We start from the raw sequence: 21,595 nt of genomic DNA, 5'->3' as shown, positions 1-21,595 counted from the left end.
GAGCCCAACTGCTCACCTCATAGTCAGAACACATGACAGAAAGAGAAAGTCTGGGATCCCACAATCCCCTTTGACCTCAATGACCAACAGACTTCCAGTGTGGCCCAACCTCTTAAAGGCTCCATTTCTCTCCTAATAGACCAAGTAGGCCACCAACCCTTTAACACACAGACCTTTGAGGTGGCTCCAAATCCAAAGAATAGGAGTAGCCTAGGTAATTCAAACCTAGAGTAATTTACAGAGCTATAATTCAAATAGGAACAATGATGATAATGATGACGATGACAACTTCATCTTTTACTTCAAGAATAAGAGGGCAAGAAATTTCTAAGTTGCTAGTCATGAGCACTTACCGCGATTTCTAATCTCTTCGGTTCACAAGCCCTTGCCCAGCTCATCTCTGGGTATTTTCCAATGCCCAAAGTTTTCCACCAAAGACTTAAAGAAAGGGTGACCATGATTGACAGGAGTAGAACTTCTGTGTAAGGCACAGCAGAGAGATGATGGTCATTGACTGTGTGCTTCAAAACAGCTAGAGGAGAGCATTTTCAATGTCCCAAAGACAAAAGAATGAAGAATGTTTGTGGTGATGGAAATGCTAGCCAACCTGGCCTGATCACTGTACGTGGTAAACATGGTGATAGTCTACAGCCATAAGCATGCATAACTATGTAGTGTGTGTGTGTGTGTGTGTGTGTGTGTGTGTGTGTGTGTGTGTGTGTAGATATGGTTTTCCATACATTGGCTTTAGTTTTCACCTCTGCTGGGTAGTTTCACAGTCTACTAGGTAGAATGACTAAACTTCTTCCTTAAAATGCAGGACTATCTTGTTCTCTAATCCCTGGCACATGTGCTGAAATTGAACAAACCTATTGTTTTCCCTCTTCTGTGTGGGAATATAGAGACTAACCTCAGTAATAACTGATCTGAATTAGTAACAAAGCATTTACCTTTGCAATTAGTTCCAAATGTTTTGATTCATCTCCTAATCCCACATTGAATTGTCAGAGAATCCTAGCTGTTCCCGTACCACACCCCCAACTGAGAAATACGTTCTGAAACTGACCTCCACCCTACTCTGTAACCTCATCTCGCTCCATCATTCCACATGTGGACACTGCAGTAACTTCTTTGCTCAGCCTCTTCTTACTCTTAACCTCAGGAGTGATAGCCACATAGCAGCCAATAGCATTTTCAAAACATACAACTAAGTCCATCACGTGCTAAATCAGGCTGGCAGCTTCCGAGGCACTCCAAGTGGAAAGCAAACTCCTCGCTGTCTTTCTAAGTCTTTTGGTAGTATATCATAACCTCAGGTCGGGTTATTTATAATAGACAGAAATTTATTTGCCCGATAGTCCTGGAGGCTGGGAACTCCCTATTTGAAGCTGCACATGGGGCAAATCTTCTTGCTATCTATCCCCTTACATGACAGAAGGCATCATATGGGTCAGCGAGAGCAAGTGAGGGCATCAGACTCGCCTGTTACAAAGACGTCACTCTCAGAACAAGGAAACTTTCCTACAGTGATAGTGTGAAGCCATAGGGCTGGGCTCCTATAACCCAATCACCTCCTGCAAGCCCATTTCTCCACTCTGTTGCATTGCGATGGGGTTTCCAGCACATACGCTGGGGACTTCATTTAAGCCACAACCCCACCATAGAATGCCAGGCTCTACTTTAAATGCAAGGCCTTCTCTGCTATCTCTCATGAACATCCAGTTCCTGCTCCTTCTGCCTACAGTGACCTCAGCTGGAACTATCTTCACATCTCTTGCTCTGTATTATTTGGGTCTCTAAACCCAAAGCTGGTCTCCCCAGTGGAACTCTGAAAAGGAATACAATTTAACTACATGCCACACACAATTCATCATCCACAGAACCCTGAGCGAGGTAATGCATAATTCAGTCTCTTGCTGCCCCCTTTGTTAGGAGGACACACATCTGTTGAATGGCTGCTGCTGAGAGCTAAACACTCGGCCCTATAATAAATTTGCTTAACTCTATGGAAACGTTTGAACATCTGACATAGGGGTTATTAACACAATCTCAGCATAGTGACCACACCATGTATAAAAAAACAAGTGCCACCCAGGTGGTAGTGGCGCACGCCTTTTATCCCAGCACTGGGGAGCAGAGGCAGGCAGATCTCTGTGAGTTCAAGGCCAGCCTGGTCTACAAAGTGAGTTCCAGGAAAGGCGCAAAGCTACACAGAGAAACCCTGTCTCGGAAAAAAAAAAAAAAAAAAAACAAGTGCCACCCTCAGTTAGGACCCCAACTCATGCTTGAGAAAATCTAAGACTAAGTGTCTTAACCTTACTGACCCCAGACACTGGCATGCTCCGGAGCAGAAAGAGGGCGTAGCTAAGTAAATTGTGTAAACTTACTTATTACAATGTGTAATTCTATAAGCAAGAAACTGATAGATTAAAGACTCTATTAACTGGGATGATTGTGGCTACAGAAGGTTCAACATCATAAAGACACTTGCTGGACACCTGAAACAGAGCTATCTTACTTTGAGGTTTACATAAGCCACATTTGTCAAAGTCTTTTCTTCCAAGAACTCCTCAGTGTGCACATTGTTCATTCTACCAAGGAATACTTCTACCCCCTCCACTAACAAGCCTGAATTGTGATTCCAATGCTGCAGGCCATCAATGTGTCCACTTTCCCTTCTAGCCATGTTATTGCTGTCCTTCAGAATGCTAAATTGCATCCCATAAATTCCTTGCACAAAAATATCACTAGGCAAACAATGAATCCTTCTTTTCCTACTGTGAAGGTATAGTTCGTTCATCTTTAAAAAAAATTGCTGCACTTAATATTTGCATCAAATTTTGATCGAAGAAGGTAGGAAATCACAAAGATCTTCACCAGACTCACAACTGGTCAAAGTACAAAGAACAATTGTCTGTGGAATGTTTCCCTCCTCCCGAGGCTCCCCCAGCATTGCCAAAAGGAGGGTGAAAAGATTGTAAGAGCTAAAGTTTGTGAAGAACTGAGATGAAGCAATGCCTTCTAGACACAAGACCATTATACTCATGAACTCAGCAACTATGGCTACCTACACAAGACCCAAACAAGATCAAGCCAATCAACATTCCAGCATGAATGGGAGAGGAGTACACAAACACCCACCCGTAGCTGAGAACTATTGATGGTTGTTGGTTGCTGGGGGAAAAGAGATAGTTTTCTTTAAGGTTATGGTCCCTGATAGGTTGCTCCAGCAGATGGCCATGAATCCATGCACAGAGAGAAAGAGGGAGGGAGGAGAGAGAGAGAGACAGAGAGAGAGACAGAGAGAGACAGAGACAGAGAGAGGAGAATATGAAGTTGGGAAGGGGGATATAGAGGCAGGGATCTGGAAGGAGTTGGAACTGGGAAGCTGGGCATAGTGAAAATCTTGGAAGGGAAAGAGGTGAGGGGTGGGAGGTGGATATAATCAAAATATGTTGTACACATGTATAAAATTCTCAAGCAATTTTAAAAATTATGGAAGAAAAGCTTAAATAAGACTTTCATCGGGGTCTTGATGCTTTTCCCCAAGTTATTTTTTATGTAGAATTTCCCTTAATGTTTAACTTATGAAAACTGTATTTCTAAGCATCAGTCTTTCATGCCTGATTCAGTTTCTGTTGATCAAGCTAAAGAATCCATTGTTTTTAAATATTTGAGATCTTCTTGGAAACACATAAGATTTACAATAATATAGAATAGTGTGTCCATAAATGCTCTTGTGGCCAGTAAATTACTGGTAAATACTCAATATAAACAAACAGAATATCAATTTTAATTGCGCCTTTCTCAAACATATGGTATACATATACACAAATATAGATACTTGCTCATATAAATCAACTGGAAGTTTACAAGGGAAAAAGCATATCTATGTATACATATATATATATATAATAAACACATATGTATGCATATATGCATATAAAATAAACTTCAGCCGGGCGGTGGTGGCGCACGCCTTTAATCCCAGCACTTGGGAGGCAGAGCCAGGCGGATCTCTGTGAGTTCGAGGCCAGCCTGGGCTACCAAGTGAGTCCCAGGAAAGGCGCAAAGCTACACAGAGAAACCCTGTCTCGAAAAACCAAAAAAAAAAAAAAAACTTCAAACTTAAATTAGTTGGAAGAAATTAAAGAAGATCCTTTATTCTAATCAAGAGGATAATTACCCCAAAAGACATTATAATCCTAAACACATGTACCAAGCTCTGGTGCACCCAGTTTCACAAAAATCATACTAGTGGACCTCAAGACACAGATTAACTCCAATTTAGTAATAGTCAGTGATTTCAGCACCCCACTTTCTCCAACAGGCAGGTCATCTGGGCAAACATTAAACACAAAACTTCAGAATTAAATGATATCATGCACCAAATGGACCTAACACATACCTACAGAATATTCTACCCAACACCAAAGAATGTACATTCTACTCAGCAGCCCAAGGAAGCCTCTCTAAAAGAGACCACATATGAGACAGAAAACACATCTTCACAAATTCTGAAAAAAATGAAATAACTTTATGTACCCTAGCTGACCACAAAGGCTTAAAGTCAATAGCAGGAAATCTCTAGTAATTACATGAAAATGAAACAATATATTACCGAACGGGTCAAAGAAGAACTCAAAACAGAAAATCTAAAATTTCTGAAATCAAATGAAAATGGAAACAAAGCAAAACCTCTGAGACATATAAAAGCAGTCCTAAGAAGAAAACTTACATCTCTAAGTGCCTGCATTAAAAAATCAGAAAGAGCACAAATAAATGACTTAAAAAACAAGAACAAACAAAACCCAAATCCAGTAGATTGGAAGAAGTAATCAATATCAGATCATAAATTAATGAAATAGAAACAATATGAAGAATCAACAAATCCAAGAACTGATTCTTAAACAAGATTGACAGATCCCTGCCCCAATTAACCAAAAGAAAGAAATGTCCCATATTAGTAGACTCAGAAATGAACAAGGAAACATAAAAACAGACACCAAAGAAATTCAAAATATTATAAGGGGATACTTTAAAAAAATCTGTACTCCATTAAGTTGGAAAATCTAAAAGAAATGGATTAATTTTTAGGTTAATGCAAATTATCAAAGTTAAACTATAAAAATACCAACAATTTAAACAGACCTATAACAAATAGAGAGATCAAAACAGTGATTTAAAACCTTCCAACTGAAAAAGCCCAGACCCAGATGGATTGGCACCCAAAGATCTACATTCAGTCCTTCTTAAACTATTCAAAAGAAAATAGAAACAGAGGGAGCATTTCCAAACTCCTATGAAGCCAATATTTCTCAAAACTAAAACCAGGTAAAGACACAACAGAAAAAGAAAATTAAAAGCAATATCCCCGATTAACATAGACGGAAAATATGTCTCAACAAGATAATTGCAAACCAAATTCAGGCATATATCAAAAAGATGTTGCACTACTATCAAGTTGCCTTTTCCAAGGGATATAGGGATGGTTCACCATACATAAACCAGTAAATGGGCTTAAAGACAAAAGTCACATGATTATCTCAATAGATGCTGCAAAAGCCTTTGACAAAATCCAACATGTCTTCATGATAAAAGTCCTAAAGGGAGTAGGATGGAGAAAATATACCTCAACATAATAATGGCTTTGTAGTACAGAAACACACCCAGCATCATCCTAAATGGAGGGGAAAAAAGCAATCCCACTGAAATCAGGAGTGGGGGGGAAAGGGCGCTGTCTACTACCCCCACTCCTTTCCAATATAGAACTCAAAGCAATAAGGCAAGAAGAAACTAAAGGAAGACAAATAGGAAAAGAAGTCAAATTAGTCCTATGTGCAGACGATATTATATATAAGAGATCACAAATATTCCACTATAAAACTTCTAGAAATGATCAACTCTTTCAGCAAAGTGGCAGAATACAAAATCAATTTACGGAAGTCAGTAGCCTTTTCTACATACCAATAATACACATGCTCAGAAAGAGATCATGGAAACACTGCCATTCAGAATAGCCTAAAAAGGTTCCAGGAATTAACCGAATAAAGGACGTGAAAGACCACTTTAAATCTCTGAAGAAAGAGATTGAGGAAGACACTTAAAGACAGACAGACATCCTGTGTTCACAGACTGACAGACTAATGTTGTGAAAGGTACCTACCAAAGGTACTTTATATATTCAATGTAAACTCAATCCAATTTTCCATGGCATTATTCACAGAAATGGGGAAAAAAGCAACCTAAAATTCATATCATATTAAACCACCAAAGACCCCACATAGCCCAAGCAATCCTGAGCAAACAATACAATGTTGGAGGAATTATGGCACCAGATTTCAAGATTTCAAGCTATGTTACAGAGCTATAATAAGAAAAACAACATGGTACTGGCATAAAAAAGCGGACATGTGGATCAATGAAACAAAATGGAAGACTCAAATATGAGTACACAAAACTACAGTCATTTGATATTTGACAAAGATGACAAAAATACAATTACTGTCCACATGTAGAAGGGTAAAATTAGACCTGTATTTGTCACCTTGCACAGAAATCAACTCTAAATGGATCAAAGGCTTCAAAGTGAAACCTTAAACACAGAAATGCTAGAGGGAAACACAAGCAGTACCCTCTAAGATAAAGTGTAGGAAAGGACTCTCTGAACAGAACACTCCATTTGCCCAGTAATTAAGGCCAACAATTGATAAATGGGACCTCATACAAACTAAAGTTCTGTACAGAACAAGAACAATTTCACAGAGAGGAAGCCCATGGAATGGGCAAGAAACTTGTCGGCTACACATCTAGTAGATGATTAATGCCCACAATACACGACAAACTAAAGGCGCCAAGAATGAAGAAAACAGTTGACCCAATTAAAAAGTAGGCTACAGATGTGACCAGAGTTCTCAAAAAAGAAATGTCTGAAAAAAGTTCAACATCCTGAACAATTTAAAATACATATATATTGTATATGAGTCTATGTATATATACATAGATGATGATGGTGGTGGTGGCAGTGATGGTGGTGATGGTGATGATGATTATGATGATGATGATGATGGTAATGATGATGATAAAGTTAAGACACTGGGGTGATAATGCTCTCCCTAAAAGCCATAGACTAACAAAACCCCAATGGCAAGCATTGAAACCTCCCTTGGAGATATGGTAAGGAGAGTCCAAAAAAGCCCCCCAAAACAGTACAGACTGTTGTGGAGCCTGTATGTAATAGAAATGCAAATTTAATTACTTTCAGATTTCATCTTAGCCTAGTCAGGATGGCCAAGATAAAGAAAACAACTGACAAGAAATACTGGCAAGGACATGGGAAGGGGGAGCCCCTTCTTCTCTGTTGGGGGGATGTAAACTAGTCAGCCCCTAGGAGAATCCATGTGGAGAATTCTCAAAAAAAAAAAAAAGTAGATCTACCATATGACCTAGTGTGTTGGCTAGTTTTATATCAGCTTGACACCTGAGAGGAGGGAAGCTCAATTGAGAAAATGCCTTCAGAAGATCCACTGTACTGGTTAGGAGGAGAGTCCAAGAGAGCCCCCCAAACAGCATAGACTGTTGTGTAGCCTGCATATGCTAGACTTTGGTACACTATCCTGCTTTGCAATTCTGTTCCCATAGAGCTTTGTTTACTCCCCTGAGAGGAGAGCCTCCGCCAGCCAAAGAGTGCCATGGGCAAGATGTTTCCTCCCCTTCCTCATCAGCATTCAGCTTATCACACTAAAGGGCATCATGCAAACAGCCCCCATTCATCCATTAGACTTTATATATCATGAGCCTACCTGATGATAGTAATAAGAAACATTCTGTATGTTTTTCATTGTTTCTCTGTCCCTGCTTTGAACTCTGAACTATCTCAGAAAAAAAAGCTTTAGAGATGCCCAATAAAAGCCTCTTGAGCAGTATTGCCTGGAGTTGCCTGGTTCTGTTGACTCTTGAATTCAATTTCAACTCCCTGGCAACAGGCACTGGAGGATTGAAATGCCTTGACTTCAGTTCCTCAGCAACAGCCTCTGGAAGGCCCTGGTACTGTTGCCCTTAGTTTCCCTCCAGAACCCAAAGGCAAGACTCTTACTGTTGACACCACATAACTTCAGTCATAAGAATTAGAGCAACTGAGCTGGAACTGACCAAGAAGCCTCCTCCCTGAAGACCTCATAGTATCAGGTGGTGCTATACAAGTTGCCAGGGGGGCAGGGAGGAACAATTTCTACACAGGTATAAAGCCTATGGACCACAAGAATGACCAGTCTGTCAAGATATCCCCAATGGTGCATCTGGGGGATAACCAGCAGCTGTATAATTAGAATCAAGGCCCTCTCAATAAGAGGAAATTCATGCCTGGTACTATAAACCTAGTCAAGCACCAATGGCTGGTAAGGTCATGGGCCCTAGAGCAGACCCTACTATTTCCAGTTTCCTAAACCAGGATAGTTTCTAACTCCATTCTAAAAACCCATCCTTATCCACAGGTAAGTGTAGTTCTCACTGTTCATTAAAGAACTTCTTTGTGCAGCAGATGGAGACCATGACGAATCCACAACTGGTCAAAGCACAGAGCTCAACAGACTGCTGGGCCCAGCCCAACTGACACATCTACAGTACGACTCACACCCAAGGCTCAGGGAGCATCACGGAAGAGGGGCAGAAAGAGAGCAAGAGCCACGGGACCGCACCTCTGCTGGGGGAGTGTGTCTTCTGTGTATGACAGGGAAGCTACACCCATGAAATCTCAAAAATATCATCACCCAAACAACTGCACCCATAAAATCTCAAAAATATGATCACCCAAACAAGACCTGCATAGACACTTGAGTTTGGCAAGGCCAGAATGGCAAAAACCTGCAAAACAGAGCCCTGGAGAAGCTACACAAAGCAGAGGCACCAGAGATTTGCATGAGGTTGACCTGAATCTCTGGCTTTCAATCTGTACAGATTTATGGCAAATTCGTCAAGACCCAAGAAAGAATAATCACTTGTGGCAGAAGAAAAAGGTCTAGACTTCACACAAGGCCAAGGCATCGCTAAGAGGTCCCAGGAACACACCCCCCTGAGAATCACACCCTAGCTGTGGGGTTAAAAGTGGACTTCAAGGGAAGGCCCCTCCAATCCTCCTGTATAACAGCTTGCAAAGTAGCCTCAACAGGATCAACTGATCTACAAAGGAACTAAGCCAGGAGGACATCCAAAACTCAAACAGAAATCATCAGAACCTACCAATCAGTTCACAAAGTACAGAATCAGTGAAACAAGCTGACCGAAGAAGAAATCCCAAATGAACAGGTAACCGTGACTGTCAGAAAACCCGGGGACAAAAAAGGCTCCCAAGGGATCGAGAGGTGGAGTGATGTGGCATAAGAGACAATCTCAGTGGAGTCCAGTATACATATGTTTAGAGTCCAAGGAAAACTAGGAGGTTCAAAGGGAAGTATATAAACATTTGAATAAATAATATGGTAAATTATTTTCAGATTTGATGCAAACTATAAACTCAAATGCCCAGAAACAACGAACACCAAGTAAGAAAAATATTTTTAACATACAAACACACACACACACACACCAAGGTACGTTATAGCCCACTGAACAAAACCAGTAGTAAAGAAAATAATTTATCAATAACTAGAGAGGACATGACATGTTCAGGAACAAAGACAGGAAGCACACCAGACTTTCCAGGCAGACAGGGAGAACATAATGTGGTGACCTCATGTACTACACAGTGTGGTGCTCACAGTTAGCAAGACCTTCCTAGGGAGAAGAAATGGCAGACCGACCACAAGGCAAGCAAGACACTGGCACAGCAGCTTTCAGGACTGTTAGAAAGAGCCAGCTCCTAATTCTACTTCACCCAGCTTTCAAAACTGGAGGCGAAATAAAGATTTTTCACACACACACACACACACACACACACACACACACACACACACACACACACAAATGCTAACAGTGTTTATGAACCATGAAAGAAATCAATACACAGATCAAAAACTCAGATCACGCCGGGCGGGTGGTGGCGCACGCCTTTAATCCCAGCACTCGGGAGGCAGAGCCAGGTGGATCTTTGTGAGTTCGAGGCCAGCCTGGGCTACAGAGCGAGATCCAGGAAAGGCACAAAGCTACACAGAGAAACCCTGTCTCGAAAAAACAAAAAACTCAGATCACACACACCCGAAGGATACATAGGGTGGCTCAATGGCAGAGGACCTGGCCAGCAGGCCCAGGGCATTTGGTTCAGTTTCTGGGACTGTTCATCTTGTTTTAATACTTAAAATAAGACACACATAGGTAAATGAGGCATTTCCTTTAATTTTTTTTAAAACGTCATTTAAAATAAAGGGAAACTCAATAGTATATTGTGGGACTTTAAAATATCTAAAAGTGAAATGTGTTGTGCAAAGAATAAATAATAATAAGTAATAAATAATAATAAATAAAAGTGAAGTGAAATATGTAAAAGAATACTGTCATAAGATTCTTACATTAGGTATACATGAATCACATAAATATCGTTCGTTATAATATAAATATTACAAAATGGACATATTGCTATATGGAGTAAAAAAGAGACAAGTGAAAAAGATACATATAGGAAATCCTGAAACAATGGTAAAAATAAACAACAAAAACCACGGTGCTACAGTTAGTAAATACAGGTTGAAGATCAACTAAGACACCTAAAATGTTCTCTTTTGTTTTTTTGAGATTGTATTTTGATTACAACATTTCTTCCTTCCCTTTCTTCCCTCCAAACCCTCCCATGTACCCCCTGTCTCCACTCTCCTTCATATTAAAATATTCTATCAATACTCAGGCAAGGAAAGGAGAGAAAGGGACAAAGAAGGGGTTAGACACATAGAAAAACAAGCAGCCAAGTGGTAATTTCAATCCAGGCACCCTTAGAACTACATTAAATATAAATGGTCCAAATATGCCAACTGAAAGTCACTGGACTAAACAGGGAAGGTCCAACTATGGCTCTATTTTTGAGCAATCCACCTTAAATATAAGGCCCAGATCAGTTAAAGGAAAAATGAATGACTATACTACACGAAGCATCAAAAAGAGCTGGACTACCACATCATAAATGGTAGGTTTTAGAATAAGACAGATTACCAGAGTTAAAGGCCCAGTTCATGATGACCGATAGATAAATAGGTCAGTTTCCCAAGAGGAAGGAACAAGCCTGTCTTAGCTGTCTTTTGTTTGCTTTGTTTTGTCAACTTAACACACACTGGAGTTATCTGAAAAGAGGGAACCACAATTGAGAAAATACCTCTATAAGATTGGCCTGTGGGCTAGCCTGTGAGATAGTTTCTTGATTAATGATTGATGTAGGAGGGCCCAGCCCACTGTGGACAGTGCCACCCCTGGCAGATGCAGAAAACGAACTAAGCGAGCTCATAAGCAACATTCCTCCTTCAGTGTCTGCCTCCACCTTCCTGCCTTGAGTTCTTGCTGTCCTCCTCCAATGGACTGTGAGCCAAATAAACCCTTTCCTCCCCAAGTTGCTTTTGATCATGTCGTTGATCACAGCAATAGAAACACATATTTTGACTTCTATTAACAAGTCTCTCTGTGTGGAAAAAGATGGAGACACAGCTACACACCACCCAGCTGCTGCACTTCTTCCACAGTCATTGACACAACAAAGACAGAAGGCTGAGCACAAACACCACCCCACAGCAACAGTACACCAAGGCCACCTGTGGAGCACTCCATCCAACAAATGAGGAGCACACTGCCTGGCAAGGCAGACCTCCACCAAGGCCATCGCCTACCTCTGCCCCTGCACTGAAAACACTGGAGGCTATAAAGCATCCTCCACTCCAGCTAGAAAGTGATCAAAGGCTCTTTGAAAAACCCACAGATATTTGAAAATCAAGTAACATTCAGGGGGAAATTAGGGAATAATTATGGATTGAGCATAAATGTAAGTCAAAAATTATGTGCTTAAATACAGGCATTTATAGCTTAAATATCTATATTGGAAAAGTAGATATGCATATGCATACCACACACACACACACACACACACACACACACACACACACACACACACACACACAATTAAAAACATACACACCAAGTAGGGTAAAAAGGAGGATATAGAGAAAAGAAACCAGTGAAATCGAAAATGGTCAAATACAGACTTTTGAAGTCAAAACTGACTCTGAAAAGATTCTCATTCTGTCTACAGATTTAATTTACAGAAGTTATAAGGGATTTTCTTACAACTGTTGATAATTGAAAAGCATAAGAAATTATTTTATTATTCTGGGGGAACACTGTAATTATGTTCATCTACATGAGGCCCATTTAAATGTTACAAATGTTACAAATGAATAAAACTGAAAAAAAAAAAAACAAGTTGGAGATTTCCTAGCCCAGTACAGCCAAATTTTAGCCAACCTAAAAATAAATAAATAAATAAAGCCTTATGTTTCCCTGAATATATATGTGTGTGTATGTGTATATATATCTCCACAACCCTGACCCGGTCATTGCACATTGTATATATGATTTGAAATGTCATACTGCACCATAAATGCATACAATTCCCATGTGGCATCTTTACAAAGAGAGAGGTGGAGCTCCCTAAAATCTCCCATTGAAACACCTCTTAATTAGCAGCCAAGGTGGAATGATATAACAAACTGAGTTATACTACAAGTGTTATTTGTCAAATAAAATACCTAAGTTCATGGTATTTTAACAAGGAGGAAAAATATGAATTAGAAAAAAGTTAAAATTTTACTTGACTCATTTAATTTGTAAAGCAATTTGAAATTAACCTTTGACATGTAAATAATTACTTAGGAACTTTCTAGCTGCCCCACTGTTCTGTAGAATTAGGTTGAGAAAATAAAAGTAGTATGCACCCCTAAAACTTCCCCCCACATGGCATCAAAAGAATTTCCTTATTCTTTTCTGTTTAGCCTAAAAATATGTACAGCGATAGTCAGACAGATTTGTTTTAGATAAATTTTGAATTTATAGTGTCCTCCCCATAATAAATATTTCACTCAGTGAGAAACCTCATAAAATTACCCAATGATTCAATACTGCAGTCTCCTTGGAAGATGACATGAGGCTAGCATGATTGTGTTCCTGCAAAATAAAGCCAAATAAGACCATCCCCAGTGAGACACTGAGCTCTCGGGTCCTAAGAAGCACCATTTCATCCTGACCAGTTACCCAAGTGACAGATTCACTTGCTCAGCACGAGTAAATTGTACTGACTGCTGCAACTCTCTGGTTGAGGGTAAGGCAGGACAAGGCAGCGATTTGAGAAGTTCACACAGAACTATATGTAAAACACATTCTGTCCCCCTTTTTCTTGGAGTAGTTGAGGTGAAAGGTGAGTGATACACATCAACACACGTTCTCTGCAGAGCCATAAATGTCCTAAGAGTTATGCACAGTGCATTCTCAAGGAGCCCAGCTGGCTTTCCTGTGAGTGAGTCATGGTCAGGAGAAGATGGTGATGGCCTGGGCGCATAGACAAGAAGGGGCAGCCGGGCGGTGGTGGCGCACGCCTTTAATCCCAGCACTCGGGAGGCAGAGCCAGGCGGATCTCTGTGAGTTCGAGGCCAGCCTGGACTACCAAGTGAGTTCCAGGAAAGGCGAAAAGCTACACAGAGAAACCCTGTCTCGAAAAACCAAAAAAAAAAAAAAAAAAAGAAGGGGCATCCAGTGACCATGGCAGCAAGGATGGAGGGCAGCCCAAGCGTAGGGCCACAAGCATCACCACCTGGAAGTCTTGAAAGTCAAGGTGCTCCAGAGAATCAGAGGGAGTAGGGGTGGGGAGGGAAGGAGAGAGAAAGACAGACGGACATTCAATCCCACAGACACCTATTATCTTCATTCTATACCCTACCATCTCACCACCTCACCAGCTGCTTCAGTGCCCACTGAATAAAGGAGCCATGGTTCTGTCGAATGGCTTAACCCTGCTCTTTACACTGCCCACTTCATACCCTACCAAGTGGCCGTGGGGATCTTGCCTCCAGCATCCCACACTCTTGGACCATAGGGTTTCTTGGGCTTCCACAAGCACTGTAGGCTCCTGCTCCCTTGACCCCACTGCTCCTCCTGATGCCCAGCCATTCTCTACAGGGATCCCATTTATTGTTTGAGACTAAGGAGTCTTCCTTCCACCTTTCTCAGTAGCCTCTTTAATTTTAAGTTGTCTTCTCCTTCTATAGTCTGTTCAGTAAGTACACGAGGGGTTTATGCCAGTGCATGAGGATGGAGATTTTAGCTAAAATTAAAAAAAAAAATCAATAGTTGACTAAAGTCAGCATACCTCAACTCAGTCAATAAAACCAGGTCCACTTTGAGCTAGGAATAGTATATGCACTTAGGACAGAGATGCCGGGGACAGGCGCTGACCTTCTTGCAGGTTAAGAAGACAAGGACACAGAGTGCCAAATGCCATCAGGAGCTTGTGTGCCCAGTCTCACACAAACACACAGGGTGGCCTGATAAGTGGTAGCGAGCCCAAGCAAGGTCATGCCCATGGGGGAGGAGGAACGACTAGACCCCTATTTTAAGAACAACAATAATAATAATAATAATAAAACAACTCTCAGGGCCACAAAACAGTATTCTGGATAAAAGAAACAACGTATGTGAAGTCTGCCAAGACAAAGTAGAAGTCCAGTGTCACATCCTGGAGGATGAAAAGAAACAAGGTGTGCATGTGTGCTGAAGGAAGAATGAGCTTCAAGGGCAGAGTCCAGGCCCAGAATGAGAGTCCAGGCCTAAAACACTCGAACCTTCTGGGAGAGGGGCACTGACAAATCTGGGAGGCGAGAAAGGGTGTGGCAGCATCACACAGGGAGAGGCAGAAAGCTGGGAGGTTTCCGGATGGTCATGATCAGGGTAAAACACTGTGGGAAGGAGACACGTGAGAGAGATGGCGGACAGAGCCATCCCCAGAGAGAGGAAACCAGAGATGAGAAAAACCAATATGGTTTGGAGCACAAGGAATAGACAGCAGCATCCCTGACCACAGAACAACGGCAGGGTAGTGTGGGGAAGGGGGATGCTGCAAAGAGGTCTCTTCTTTGGACATCTTTAGTTTGTGGTTGCCTTCAAGGGAACATGTGTGTTTGGGCATTTGCGTGGACGTTAAAGGCAGATCTGGGCCAGTCAATATGGAACCCACTGTCTAACCACGTGGGAAGTGTGTGTGAACCTGGCCAAGCCAAGGAAAGCTCACAAATTAGAGGTCAGGTCTCATGAGAGAGTGTGTTTATAGCTTTAAATGTTTACAAAAGAAGGAACATCTAAGTTAAATGGCCATCGTGGTTTGGATCTGAAATGGGTCTAGACAGGTTCCTATGTTTGAAAACATGGTCTGCAGCTGGTGGCAGTGTTTGGGGAGGTCATGGATCCACTGGGATGGGCAGTGAAGCTGGTGGCAGGTCTTTGAAGGTATACTCTGGGGCCACTTCCCGTGCCAGTCTCTACCTGTGGGCCACTGCAGTGTGACCGGCCATCTCACACTCCCATTTACACAGCGGCTCCCGCCTTCCCATCTTCTCCTTCATGGTGGATTCAACCCACTAAAATGACAAGCCAAAGCAAACCTCTGCTCACGAGGCTCTTCTGTCAGGCATCTGGTCACCGCCACGAGAAAAGTATCAAAGGGATGGGAGCTTTTATGTTCAGAAGCTAGAGAGAGAAAACAAACCTAGAGCAAAGGAGAGAAATAAAGATGAGTGAGGAAGTCAGTGAGCAGAAAAGAGAAAAGCAGGACAGACAGATGGAAACTGCAAATGTGCGCCTGAACACCGAGCAAGAAGAACTACAGACAGCAAAAGGAAGAAAAGTAAGGGCCACTAGTCACCGAGAACTGGGTCTTCTTAGACACCTGAGACTAACAAATGAAAATGAAATAAATATTGCCTAGAAAAAGAGAGGGTTCCTCACATTCGATCCTTCAAGATCTCCTCAGAACAGATTATTCACTGGACGACATGCTAAAAGAAGAAACCTGGGTTCCAGAACGGGCAAGATTTCATGGCAGCTTCCCTGCAAGGCCCTGCTTTAAGAACTCCATCCGGCCCTGTGGTATACACCTGCAATCCTAGCCCTTGGGAGTCTGAGGCAGGGGGATTGTGAGTCCTTCCCACACAGAATGTGCCTGACCTCTTTCACATTGGATAAAAATGTGTTTCTTCTGATTAAAATGGTGTCTAGAGTCCTCATGTGATTGCAATGAATCTCCTCAGCCATGTCTGGCTTGGGGGACATCAATGTTATTTTCCTGTTGTGAGGGGTGACACGTCACATGCATGCTCAGAACAGTAGCTGTCTCTTTCACCTCTGCCTGCCACGTACCTCCTCTGACTTCATGTTGCTATCGTGGATGGAGTAGCCGGCTCCGTGGCTTAGTTAACGTGACTGCCTCATAGAGAGGAGTTTCTGTTACTGCAAAGCCATCAGGGAAGAAGGGAGCATCTATTTGTCCTTCAATATGTCGATGAAATGGTTTCATTTCCTAAAACACTTTTCATGTTAAAATAAGTGTAAATTTACATCTGAAGTTAACATTAGTCACAATTGTTAGAGCAGAAATTTCTGTTTTTATTTGCTTGCTATATATGATGTTATATATAATGTTACAGCAAGGAAATATCAATCTGCCTCATAATTATAGGGATGAGATTAAATTGCTAAAATGAACTTAATGTATTATATTTGGCCAGGATCTTTTGGATAGCAACAAAAGCATAGTTAATAAAAGAAAAATCAGACAGCTTGGGCTTGGTTAAAATTAAAAAGGATTTGTGTATAAAATAACTATCAACAGTAAAAAGGCAACCTAGGGAACAGAAAAAACATTTACAGCAAATCAAATATCTGATAAAAATGAATATCCAAAATATAGAGAGAATTCATGAGCTCAACAGTAACAAAAACCAACCTGAATCAAACATGGACAAAGGGCATAAGAAAACTTTTCTCCAAAGAAGATAACCAGCATAAAGAAACATTCAACATCATTATTCACCAGCAAAACACAAATCAAAATTAAGGTGAGGTTCCATCTCACACATTAGGAGGAAAAAACATAGAAACTGAATTGTTGGTAGAAATATAAAATGTATCACCATTAAGGGAAATTTTATGGCAGTTCTTCAAAAATTAACAGTAGGACTGTCGTATGTTCTAACAGCTCCACATTTAGGACATGCCCCCAAACTACTGAAAGCATGGTCATGGTGAGCTATTTCCATGCCCATGTTCACAACACCAGTATTCACAATAGCTAAAACACAGAAACAATCTAGTGGCCATGGATGGACCAGTAGATAACCCAAACGTGGTACATATGTGCAGTGGATGATCACTTGGCCACTCAAGAGAAGGAAATCTTAGCATATGCTACATCACGAATGAAACTTGAGGGCATTGTGCTTGGGGATATAAGCTAATCAAAGAAAAACATTGTATGTGATACTTACACAATTATTGGATATACTAAATGCTCTTAACTGTACATATCAACAGAGTAGTGGTGGGCTGGAGGGACAACTCAGCGTTTAGCTCAGTTGGCCACTAGAGCACTGACTGGGTTTGGTTCCAGCACCCACATGGTAATGGTGGTGCATTTTATGAGTATTTTACATAATTAAAAATTAAAGGAAGAAACCAGACTCTTTAACAGCTGAAAAAGGTGTACGGATATAAAGTAGGACATTATAGTGTGGGATACTGTTTACCAGGCAATTTTCTTGTCTATCCAATAATGCTGATAAATATGTCTAAGGGGATCACGATTTGTGTCTTGATTGCAGACACCTGAGTCCCAAGGTAAAGTGGCCCGGGAAATGAGTTGATGGGGCCCAAGAGGACAGAAAAGCAGGGGAGCTCCTGGTGCTCCCTGAGCACTGAGTGGCTTCCTCAGGACATTGTCTTGTCATGTAGATGCAGCATATTCATTGCCATTTCTCTGTGCCCAGGTTCCTGAGAGTGTTGCTCTTGTATAATAAGGACTAACACATTCAGGTGCAAACTGCAATTCATCCTGGCAAGCAGTGGGTTAGGTCTGTCCCTTGATTACAGTTTTCATCTGGTATCCTTGTTGCTACTTAAAGGATGCTCAGAAGCCGAGAATGCAATTTACGTTCTCAGGGTGTTTCTGTTCCAGCCTTTGGCACACCACGGTTCCTAAGTCACACGAACAAATGGAAGGCCTAATGATACTTCAGCAGGATATGAAACCAAAAGAAACAGTCTCAAAACAAGTTTAGGTGAGAAGAAAAAAAAATCATTTTTCTTCTGCCAGAGCTGAGGAATGAACCCAGTACTTCACCCTCAGCCAACGACTGCTCTGCCGCTGAGACCCAGGAAAAAGCCAGGTGAAAACAAGATAAATATCATGATTTACAATCCGAAGCTACAGTTCTGACCTTACAGCTGTCCTCTGGTGACCATTCAAGCAAACAAACTACTTCAAGACCACAGGAAAATCCAAGACCCTTTCCAAGCAGAACTTATGGGTTTCTTACTAGCCACACAATGATGCATTGAAATTTTAAAACATCTACACGACCTTTAAACACTATTTCAAGGGTTTCAACATACGTAAAATGCACACAGCTAACAATTATAAACAGAAAGAGTTCCTTCCATAAACAAAGATGCTGTTTTGCTTTGTCTTAAACTTCCGGCCTACAATCCATATTGAAAGGGTGTGACATTGAAAACCTCTTCACTACAGTCATCTGCTCAAAGCCCTGCTACTTCTGCTATTGTCCTCTCTCCCCCATGCCTGGGAGAGGTGAGGTGTGTGTGTTTTAAAAAGGCTGTGGCGACGGCATCCATTACCTATGGAGCAGCATCTTCTCCAGCCGCAGATGAGAGGCATGGCACTAGTCCTTCACACCACGGCCTGAAAACAAAGGCAGCAGGGGCGCACTCAGATGCTGAGTGTTTAGAGAGCTTAAGAGCCTGGCATAATCTAGGAGGATTATATTATGCCTGCAACTGCTCTCTTCTAATGCCCCTGCTCTTCAGGGCAAGAAACAGAATGGAGGGGAGAGAGTCACAGCGGATCAAAGGGAGCAGCTCTTAAGTCGTAGTTGTAATTAATGCAGTAATTGTCCATTTTCCCGGAATGCAGAGTGATAATGCGACACACAAATCCAATGTGCAATGACCAAATCAGGGTAACTAGCATCCTCTGCTCTTCAGACAGCATTTCTCCTGTGGGGATGCTCTCAATTCCCCTCTTCGAGATATTACACAATGTACGATAATTGTGAAATAGTATCCCCGCAACAGTGCTCTACACTAGAGCTTATCCATCCTGTCAACTTTGAAAAATCATTTGTGTGTGCGTGTGTGTGTGTGTGTGTGTGTGTGTGTGTGTGTGTGTGTGTCGCCTGAGTGTATGTCTGTGCACCATGTGTGTGCAGTGCCCACTGAGGTCAGAAGAGAGTGTTGGACCCTCTGGAACTGGAGTGATAAGACAGTTGTGAGCTGCCAGGTGGATGCTGGGAACCAAACCTAGCCATCTCATGAGTCCCTCAACTTTTTAATAAAGGACAAACTACAGTTAATATTTGCATGACTTCTTTGAAAAGAAATATGGGTTTTTGACACCTGATGTGTTATTTTCCAGAGTCATGATATTGTTTCAAAACCTTACACTGGTGATTGCCTTTCCTTCTACTCTTCCTAGTCTCTAATGACCACTAATCTAACGTAAATCACAAAACCAAAACCTTTCAACTAGCAGATTAGCAAAGAAGAAACACCCTGACACATCCTGACACACAGCATTCCTAAATGAACTGGAAGCCTCCTTAGTGGCTTAGACTCAGTTTCGCATCACTGTTACAAATACCTGAAAGGAACAACTCAAAGAGGAGGACATGTTTCGGCTCCCAGTTTCAAAGGCTTCAGTGCCTGGTCCCTTCGTCCTGACGCTTTAGGCCTTGGGTGAGACCAAAGTTCACGATGGCAGAAGATGCTTTCTGCTATATGGTGACAGAAAGCAGAGTCCATACCTGGATTCATGAGCATCTCCTTTAACCTTTATTTCATGTGGACCCTAGCCTATGGGATGTTACCAACCATATTCAGGATGGGTTTTCCCCTTTGCCTCTCTGAAGATGCCCTCACAGATATATCCAGAGGTGAGCTCTACTAATTTCCTAGGTGCTTCTCAATCCAATCAGGTTGATGATCATGATTATCCAGCACAGGGGACCACCACTGACACCCCTCTTCATGCAGAATTATGCTCTATACAGAACAACGCCTGGCCAGTTAAGGGGAGGCATGGGCTGGAGAGACAGATGGCTCTGTGGGATAAAGAACTCGTTGCTCTTCTGGGGAACCCAAGTTTGAGTTAAAACACTCACAAGGTAGCTAACAGCCATTTGGCACTCCAGTTTAAAGGAATCTAATGCCCTTCTAGCTTCTGTGGGCATGCACATGGTGCAGACAGACATGACGATAAAATAGCTGTCTTAAATAGGGTTTCTATTGCTGAACTAAGACACCATGACCAAAAGTAATGTGGGGAAGAAAGGATTTATTTCAGCTTACAACTCCATCATCCAAGGAAGTCAGGAACTCAAGGTAGGAACTGATGCAAAGACTACGGAGGAGTGCTGCTTACTAGCTTGCTCCTCATGGCTTGCTCAGTTTGCTTTTTTATACCATCCAGGACCACCTGGGGTGGCACCACCCACAGTGGCTGGGCCCTCTCATATCAATCGTTAATCAAAACAATATCCTACGAACTTGTCTACAGGTCAATCTTAAGAAGGTGTTTTCTCAGTTTAGATTCCCTCTTCCCAGATAGGTCTAGGTTTGCATCAACTTGACAAAACCAAACAGTATAACACCCGTAGCACAAAATAAATAAACCTAAGAGAAGGAGGAGGAGAAGGCAGTGGTAGCAATGGCTAAAAATGGTGTGTACCCCTGTGATCTCGGCTGACTCGGGGTTATTATGAGTTCGAGGACAAGTCTGAACTACATAGTATGACCATCTCAGGAAACAGAAGGAAGGGGAAGGTAGTGGGGGGGAGGTAGTGGGAGAAGGGGAAGAAAGGGAGGAGGAGAAAAGGAAAGTATAGGGAGGAAGAAGAGACCAAGGGGGAGAGGACAAAGGGGGAGAAGAGGAGGGTAGAGAAGAGGCCGGCATGTGACCCCCACTGACCTCCTCCTTCATTCATTTCTCATAAAGTGGCCCTTGGATTTTTTTTTTCAAGACAGTCTCATGTAGCACAGGCTGGCCTCAAACTTACTATGTAGCTAAGGATGGTCTTGAACTTCCAGTCCTGACTCTGTGCCTCCTGAATGCTGAAAATACAGGCATATACCACCTACCTGGTTCGGCCCTTGGATTTTAACAAGCTCTGCAGATGACTAAGATGCCTCAGCCTAAGAGCCTTTCAGTGACATTTACTCACACAGAAAACATACCTAAGTCCTCAAACTCAATATATTTAAAAAGACAAAATATGGGAAGTGTGTCTAGTGAAAACCGGGAAACAAATGTGAAAAAGTGAGAGCCAAGTGAGCACCATTTTCAAAGCCTGCC

At 41.9% G+C, this 21,595-nt stretch overlaps 1 protein-coding gene across 4 annotated transcripts in view; it reads right to left on the bottom strand.

Annotated features, from left to right (window-relative positions):
- Positions 1–21,595, bottom strand: part of Atp8a2 (ATPase phospholipid transporting 8A2) — a 563,932-nt gene that overhangs the window by 480,109 nt on the left and 62,228 nt on the right. Inside the window, exon 1 of one of the 4 annotated variants that reach the window (XM_052733057.1) lies at positions 18,865–18,919. The exons of the other annotated variants lie outside the window; for them this stretch is intronic. Coding sequence (XP_052589017.1) covers positions 18,865–18,904 — 40 coding nt within the window. The 5' untranslated portion in view covers positions 18,905–18,919. Of the gene's footprint in view, positions 1–18,864; positions 18,920–21,595 lie in introns of those variants that run through there. 4 annotated transcript variants of the gene reach the window in all.

This window comes from Peromyscus californicus, unplaced genomic scaffold (genome assembly GCF_007827085.1).
Source record: "Peromyscus californicus insignis strain IS unplaced genomic scaffold, ASM782708v3 Scaffold_12__1_contigs__length_115047231, whole genome shotgun sequence".
Classification (NCBI taxonomy): domain Eukaryota; kingdom Metazoa; phylum Chordata; class Mammalia; order Rodentia; family Cricetidae; genus Peromyscus; species Peromyscus californicus.
The sequence above is the reverse complement of the archived record's forward strand: the minus strand, read 5'-3'. Positions and strand labels throughout refer to the sequence as shown.